The sequence below is a fragment of the Dictyostelium purpureum genome (genome assembly GCF_000190715.1).
Source record: "Dictyostelium purpureum unplaced genomic scaffold DICPUscaffold_652, whole genome shotgun sequence".
NCBI classification, from domain to species: domain Eukaryota; phylum Evosea; class Eumycetozoa; order Dictyosteliales; family Dictyosteliaceae; genus Dictyostelium; species Dictyostelium purpureum.
In genome coordinates this window covers 1,173-9,946 of record NW_003519985.1, presented here as the reverse complement: position 1 = coordinate 9,946, position 8,774 = coordinate 1,173, and the positions used below count along the sequence as shown (strand labels likewise).

General features: G+C 26.0%; 3 protein-coding genes across 3 annotated transcripts; 2 read left to right on the top strand and 1 right to left on the bottom strand.

Annotated features, from left to right (window-relative positions):
- Positions 1–217: 217 nt before the first annotated feature.
- On the top strand, positions 218–4,512 carry DICPUDRAFT_159955 (uncharacterized protein; the record flags this gene model as incomplete). Its single annotated transcript, XM_003294827.1, has 3 exons — positions 218–747; positions 825–4,391; positions 4,476–4,512. The coding sequence occupies 3 exons, from the start codon at positions 218–220 to the stop codon at positions 4,510–4,512; spliced, it is 4,134 nt and encodes a 1,377-aa protein (XP_003294875.1).
- A 108-nt stretch (positions 4,513–4,620) lies between these two features.
- DICPUDRAFT_85320 (uncharacterized protein) lies at positions 4,621–6,231 on the bottom strand (the record flags this gene model as incomplete). Its single annotated transcript, XM_003294825.1, has 2 exons — positions 4,621–5,850; positions 5,935–6,231. 2 exons carry the CDS (start codon positions 6,229–6,231, stop codon positions 4,621–4,623), a joined length of 1,527 nt encoding a protein of 508 aa, XP_003294873.1.
- Positions 6,232–7,284: 1,053 nt separating this feature from the next.
- On the top strand, positions 7,285–8,416 carry DICPUDRAFT_85319 (uncharacterized protein; the record flags this gene model as incomplete). The annotated part of the gene is made up of 2 exons (XM_003294826.1): positions 7,285–7,341; positions 7,418–8,416. 2 exons carry the CDS (start codon positions 7,285–7,287, stop codon positions 8,414–8,416), a joined length of 1,056 nt encoding a protein of 351 aa, XP_003294874.1.
- Between the last annotated feature and the right edge of the window lie 358 nt (positions 8,417–8,774).

The following is an 8,774-nucleotide window of genomic DNA, read 5'->3' as shown; positions in this document are numbered from 1 at the left end:
AAATTTTTTTTTTATTTTTTTTTTTAATTTTTAAAAATTTTAATTTCTTGTATTTATTACCACCATTTACTTTTTTTTTTTTTTTTTTAATTAATTTCTTTGTTTTTTTGTATTATAAAATAAAATAGATATTTATAAATATTAAATATTAAATATTAAATATTAATATTTTTCTTATAGAGAAGATAAAGAACCATTGGTGGAATTAAATGAAATAATGAATGGCCAAAAATATTCATTAGAAAATAATAATAATATATACTATGAAGATGATGAAAGTGACAGTAGTCTTGGAAGTAATAGATATAATAAAGTAAATAATAGACAACAGCAGCAATTAAAGAGATCATATAATCAATATGGGGACGATGATACCAATACGTCAAACAGTAGCCCAAATACAGATTCACCATTTTTAAAATCATCAGATTACAGTTTAAATAATAGTAATAACAATAATAACAACAACAATAGTAGTAATAAAAATAGTTTATACGATGACGATTTAAAAAAATATTATGGTGGAGCAAACTATAATAGTCATTTAAATGATGATGACGGTGGTTCATTTTCATTCGATTTAAATACAATCAAAGGGTTTTTATATTATATTTATTTTTCACTTAGATATACATTATATGGTGATTTTAGAGTGGCCCTTAAATATGTTCATAATAATTCAAAAAAAAATAGAAAGAGTTTATTATTAGGTTTATTTACAGTTTTTTTAGTAGTTTTATTTATTAGGTAATTATATTTTAAAAAAATTATTAATATTTTTCATTTCTATACTAATATTTTATTTTATTTTTTCTTTTTAATAGTTTTTTACAAAATTTAATTCAATCATCACCAATAGTATTTTTAAAATTATCAGAGGATCAAGCTGGTGAATTAGATTTAGTATTAACAGGCGATCCAGGAAATTATTATTCATCAGGTAATACAACATTAAGTTTAGATGTAGTAAATACAGATAGCGAAGAGTTAAAATATTCAACTAAATTAAAAAAAAGCAATCAGCAATATCGAGCAATCGAATCAAATAAATATAATCAATTTAACAATGTTAGCGAGCTTGGCACAACTGGTTTATTGGGAAAGTTATTTGATAGTTTTTCAGATCAATTAGGAATGCTTAATCAAGATTTTGGTGGATTTTTTGTAAATTCAACATTTTTAAATCATACTTTGAATGGTGCATCAACAGTACATGGTGTTGCTCCAAGATGGGTCTCTATTTCAGATATAAATACAAATCAAACTTTGACAAATGATACATCAATCACCAATAGTGCTTCGTTGTTAGTGATGGTAATGAACACCACATTAGAAAAGGAGATGGGTTTAGGCAGAGGTTGGAAGTATCCACCTTTGGTCGGTAATCAAATTCATATAACTTCATCTTTCCTCAGACGTATCAACATTCAGCCAAATAAAAACCAGGCCGTTCATCTTCATATGGACTTTTTCGATGTTCTCCAACGTTTGGGTATATCATCATCCACACCCACTTTCGATTCGTTCATCGATTCAATCGAGTCACAATTGGGATTCCCAATACCCGAGCAATTAAATGTAACAACTGCCATTGAAATGTATGACTTCCTCAATCCAAATGCTCATTTAGATCAAGTATTAGAAAATCTTTTAGGCCCAAATGCATTTGTAATCTCTGATGATGGTATGGTACTTTATCCAGTTATCGCTTTAAAGGAGCTCTATGATTCAGTTCGTAATGACCTCAGTCTTGATCAAGATTTAATTGTTATGGATAGCATCGAATCACCTGGTGGTAAATTCCCAGATACCATTGGTAATGTTGGTATTTTAGAATCATCTTTTGTGGAATCAATGATCAAAGAAAAGCTCGATAATGTTAACAATCAATTGAACAACACAAATCTAAATCAATTAATAGCAGCATTAGAGGCATCAGCAGATATTATAAATTTAAGTGGAGTTAATATTACTAGTTACTTGGATCGATTCAATAGCTTCAAAAAGACCTTTAACAAGTTTCACAAAAATTTCAATATCAACTTTTATGCAATGTCACCAGTTATTATGTTGGAAAACCGTGTCAAAGTCTATATTGGCTCTGATGATGAAATGAAGGTAGGAATGATGGAGTTTACAAACCAAGTATCGACTTTATTGGGATATAGCTATCCAGTATCATTTACAACTCCATTGGCTACAACACTAAAGATGTTTGTCTACACTAAACTTTCGCTAAATCAAATTTTCAATTGTGTTGCTTGTGTATTGTTGGTATTAGGTGCTCTCATGGTCTATAGTTTACTCTTGAGTGATGTTGAAGGTAAAACATTCGAATATGGTATGTTACGTGCTCAAGGTATGCGTCAGTATGCTTTAATTATTCTTTTGTTAACTCAATCGCTCTACTTTAGTATTCCTGGTATTATGTTTGGTTTATTCATTGGCTGGTGTCTTTATGCTGTTGTTGCTTACTTTGTATATGTACAATTTGTATTATTACCAATAGATCTCACATATCACAGTACATCAATTATTTCTGGTCTTGCTATGGGTTTCTTAATGCCAATAGTTGCCAATATTGCACCAATTCAAAGAGCTCTTTCTCGTACACTTCGTGATGCATTGGATGTCTATCATCAAGTTAAAAATGAAACCATGGTAAAAATAGAAAAACTTGAAGAGATTGGTTTAGATGTATTACAAACTATTTTAGCAATTTTAGCTGTTGCAGTTGGTTTCACTGTTTACTATTTAATTCCATTATCGTTCACCTTTAGAAACTTAGGTTTGTTCTTTGGTATTTTAACAGGTATTTTAATGGGTATGTTATTTGGTATGTCAATGTTGGCTCAGGCAGTTCAACCATTCCTCGAAAAAGCTATTGTATTTTCAATTATTTTAGGTCCAGATCGTCGTTCTCTCTATTCTCTTGTTAGAAAGAATCTCTTTTCCCATAGCACTAGAAATTCAAAGACCGCCACAATGTTAACCATCTGTTTAACATTTATTATTTTCACTGGCTGTGTATTCCGTTTACAAGGTCATAACATTCAAGAGTTGGTACGTTTAGGTATTGGTTCCGATGTTGGTGTAGTTGCAACCTCAATTAGAAATCCAATTCCAGAGATTGATATACGTAACTTTTTAGATAATGATATTGCAAATAATACAAATTCAATTGTTGCAAATTATACAGTAGTATCTTTCCCATTGGATAAAGTAATGAATATTAGGTCAACTCAATTGATGCCATTAGCTCAATATCCAAGCATTAATGTTCGTATTTATGGTGTCGAAAGTAATTTCCTTAAGAGCACATTCACAGATTTCTATCAATACACCGAGTTAGCAGATAGTTTGAAATTCCCAAATGTTAAAGTAGATGGCAAGGAATATCCTGATGTAATAGACAGTCTCTATGTCAATCAACACAAAGAATTAGTTCCAGAGGATATCCATGGTAAAATTGTACCACCACCAATGGTAGTTTCAAATGGCAGTGTTACATATCAAAAAGCTAACCCAATTTGGAATTGGTTAAAACATCACTTGGATAATGGAAATATCTACACAAATTATACAGATATTATTTTCTCTGAAGCTTTTCGTTTAACATGTGGTGTAGATACCAATTCTCCATTCAATTTAAATGTTAGATTCAAACAATATTCAAATAATTATGCAACTTTAACTTTATTAGCAAAAGGTCAAGCTATGGTTAGAATGTTCCCATCATTCTTTTTCTCTTCATACTCTCAAACCGCATACTCATCACCAGTTTTAGTTAACAATGATGAATTTTATAGAATAATGAAAATGGTTTATTCTTTAACAAGTGACCAAAGTGTAGTATTACCAGAAGTCGTTCCAAAATCAAAGGTTTTAGTTAAATTTAAAGAAGGTTCAACTCTCAGCGAACGTGAATATATTATAAATGGTATTCGTAATTTTATTAAAACAGATAATATTCAAGTAATGGATACTCAACATCTTTTGGATACCACCAGTACCGCTGTCACCATTTTAAATATTTTCTTTTATACCGTATCAGTAGCTTCAATCATTTTATGTTTCTTTATGTTATGGGTATCATTCAGCGCAAACATTCACGAAAACTGTTGGGAGTTTGGTGTATTAAGATCAATTGGTTTAACAAGTTTCCAAGTTACTCGTATATATATTTATGAAGCTTTAGTTTTAATCTTTTCATCAATGGTTTTAGGTCTAATTATTGGTTTAGGTGTAGCTTTAACTCTTACTCTTCAATTTGATTTATTCACAGAGTTACCATTAAGTTTCGAATTCCCATATTTCTGGTTTATTGGTGTTTTATTAATGTCAATTGGTTTAGCAATCATAGTTTCTTATCAATCTTCAAAAGAATATAGGTAATTATTAATATAAATTTTAAAATTTATTATTATAAAAATTTATATACTAATATAAATTTTTTTTTTTTTACATTTTAATAGAGAAAGAATGATTGCTTCAGTTTTAAAGGGTCTCTAAAATAAATTTAAATAATATATTTGATTAAATTTATTTTAGAATTATAAAAAAATAATAAAATATATATAATGTATAAAAAAAAAACAGTAAAATTTATTTATTTTTTATTTAATTAATATTTATATGATCTTTTCCATTTAAATAAACCATTGACATGTCTATTGTTTCTTTTTCTATTTGTAACCCCAAACCTTCTTTTGATGCATTAACCAATAATCCACTTGCGTCATAAGCTAAATTTGTATTGAATAAACCCCCAAGTCTATTTTGACGAACATATTCTGCTTTTTCACGAACTGATTTTGCTGTATCCAAAGTAATAAATACTTTATTTTGAGAGTTGTAGAGGAAATCTGACTTGGTGTCTCTGTCATTGAACAATTGATAACCATTTTCTTCTTTGTATAAATAATGGGTTAATATATCATTGTATGAAATGATACTGGGATCGAATGTACCTATAATTTGTTTGTGATGCTTGAATTTACCTTTTAATGGTTTATGAATATCAAATTGTTTAATTTTGGTGTCACATGCAGCCACTCCAAATGTTGAGTATGCAATATTGATTTTTCTTGATGGAACACCACAATCTAGTAAATAATGTACCGTGGAATCTATTGAATTTTTAACCATTATATTTTTATTTCTTTTTTGTTGAATTTTTGAATTGATTTTATTCTTTGTTACTGTTGGAGGAGATAATAGATTTGAACCATGACATATTTTTGTTGGTTGTTCATTTGATAGTGGTTTAAAATAATTTAATGTAAGAACATAAAAATTATCTACACCTGCATTTATTAGATTACTGAAATTGTATTTTTTTAAATCTTCAATGGTTCCTGGTACAACAAGGTTAACTTGAATATTATGTAAACCATTGTCATTAAATTCTTTCTTTAATTCAGTAACCAAAAGTACTAAAGCTTCGCAATCTTCTTTGGTTGTTGGGGTATTGTTTTCATTTACTCTCCAATCGATTTCTACCGAGCTAAACATGGGGAATCTCATCAAAACATCTAATACACCTTGAGTAAACTCTATTCTAGAACTAAGGTTTTTAACCAAATTGTGAAATGGTTGCGAAAATTCTGGACCACCAATGGCAAATGATATTTCTAAGTTTTGGTTTTTATGCTTTAAGTGATTTAAACCACCCAATAATCCTTGACAATGGGTTTGTCTATAATCTTGTGGTAAATTTACCACACCTGCATTTTCTAAACCAACATTATTAAAAGATTCCAATGACCCTACAATATCCTCTACTATTGGTACATGTCCATTTAGTCCTAATTTTTTTGCATTTAAATTAATTATCTCTTTTTTGATTCCCTATAAAAAATTTATAATATTAAAAAAATTTAAATTAATATAAATTATTGTAAAATTATAAAATTAATAAATTATTATAGTTACACTATCACCACCAATACCAAAATAACTAAATGTTATTTTATCATAAGCAAATGGATTTACAGTTGAAAAATCAAATCCTAATCCAAAAGAATCTTTTTTATTATCGTAAATTAAACGACCATCATATTGATCCTTAACATTTAAAAAGCCAGTTAAAAGAAAATCAGATTTTTTATTATTGTAAATATTATAACTTGGTTGAACAGTTCTACTAGAATTATAACTTAATTCATAAATATCTTCAATTGGATTAAATTCATTTGAATGAATTGGATCTTCTTTAATGATATTAGACATATTTTAAAAAAAATAAAAGCATATATATAAAAAACAAAAGAAATAATTAATAATAATTTATATCTATACAATATATAAATATATTCTACAATAAATATGTTTTTTACTAAATACTATTAGTAATTAAATTGTAAATAAAATGCATTTAAAAGTAAAGTTGTAAAAAAAAACTCATTTTTGTAACAAATAATAATTTAATACTAAACCACACACACAAAAAAAAAAAAAAAAAAATCTCACACACACCAACACACTTATCTTTGGCGGGGTTTGTGAAGTTTTTATTAAATTTTCATTCAAACAATTTGTGGGTGTATCTGTGTTTTTTTGTAAGTCTATGTGCTATAACTATTTATAAATATAGTTATAACATATTTCTATATTTAAACTTTTTCATTTTTCATTTTCCATGCAGCTCTTTCAGATTTTTGCTGGAATTTTATTTATTTATTTTTTTTTTGAAAAAACTAACTATTTAAAATAACTACTTTAAAATCAAATTTGATTTCATTATACTCATATTTGATTAATTAATATTTTATTTTAAAAATCATTATTAATAATTAATATAAAATTTCGTCGGCATTTTGATTTTAAAAAAAACAATTTAAAATAATAATTAATTAAAATAGTTATTTTAAAAAATATTTTTTTTTTATTTTTTTTTATTTTTTATTTTTTATTTTTTGAAAAATTTCTTGCTATGTTTATTATTATTTTGGGTTTTTTTGTAAAGAGGAAAAGACATTTAAAAAATGGGTATATAATACCTATTTTTTATAGTTCGTTGCCTTGAAAAAAATATGTAATATTTTATCATTAGTTCAAACTACCACCATATTTAAAATAATATTTTTTTTTATTTATTTTTATTTTTTTTTTATTTTTTTTTTTAATATAAATTGAATTCAATTTTAAAAAAATAAACAAACATTTTTATTAAAAACCAATATTATAAAAATATTTTAAGATATATCTTAAAAAAAAAAAAAAAAATTATTTTATAAAAAAAAATTTAAGATTAAAAAAAAAAAAAAAAAAAGGAAAATAAAAATGAAACTTTTATACTCTTTAATAATTTTGGTAATTTGTATATCGGCCACCCTTTCAGTAAGTATATATAATGACAATTTATTTAATAGTTTTATTTATTAATTTTTTTTTTAAATTATTTTTTATTTTATAGGAAAGTATTATTAACAAAAATAGTAATACGAACAACAGTAATAAACAAATATCAGAAACGGAAAAGAATGAGTTTTTCCAAAATATCCAAGGCATCTATAGTGAAATCGGTGATCTATTCAAACAAACTGAAATTTACAATTACATTAACAAGTTGGATGATATAATTAAAACATCCAATGATCTAAAAGAAAAAATTAGAGAAGTTGAAAATGTTAGAGAAGAGCATTTAAGAGAAAATTTTAATATAAATAATAATAATGAAATAAAACACTTCAAAGAACCTGTTAAATTAGATATTGAAAATTTAGAAGATGATGAAACTGTTACAAATTTAGATAAAGAAGAAATTCAATTCTTAGAGAGAAGACTATTGGATGCATTAGGAGTTGATACGGATAGAAATGATAAATTATTTATTCAATTATCATTAGGTACCACTGATATATTGGGTAATTTAGCCCAAGAAGCCCAGATACAAGCACAAAGAGCTGCAGAGCAACAATTAAATGCAATTTTAGGTGGTACTGAAGAAAATAAAAATAATAAAAATAAAAATAAAAATAAAAAAGATAAAAATAAAAAGAAAAATAATAATGAACAATTAGAAACTCCACAACAACAAAATCAACAATCACAACAAAATAATGATCCAACACCTTCTGCTGAAGTTACTAATGGTCCAATGAATGGAGAATCTCATGTAGAAGGTAGCAGTAGTAATTCCAACTTATCTGACCAATCACCAGCCGTCATTGTCTACACACCACCAACTAGTGAAGAAGATGAAAGCTCCGATGATGATTCAATGATTGAAGATATTTTAGATTTCTTTGAACACTTTTTCGGTCGTCAAAGAACCCCACCACCAAGAGATGAAGATTCAATAGAGTCATCCTACCACCCATCCCAAGAAGAATCTTCAAACTACCCTGAACTTATTCCAAACACTAATAAAGGTGTAAATCAACACTTATCAAACAATAACAACAATAATTAAAAATAATTAAAAAAATAAAAAAAAAAAAAAAGAAAAAAAAAATAATTAGTTTTTTTTTAATTATAATTTAATTTTAATAAAACTATTTTGTTTTGTTTTTTTCGGTTTATATTAAGACATCTAATCTTCACAATCAAAGTTATTTATTTTTTATTATTTTTTATATTTAAAGATTAAACCCTTTTTTTTTTAAAATTTAAAAAAAGTGTATTATTTTTTTTAGATTAAAGAAAATTTTCCTTGAAATAAAAGAGATTGGGTTTATCCATCTTTCAAAATAAATATTCTTTTAAATGTTCCTTAAAGCAAAAGACATTCAAATTATTTTATCTTTACTAATGAATACATTTAATAAATT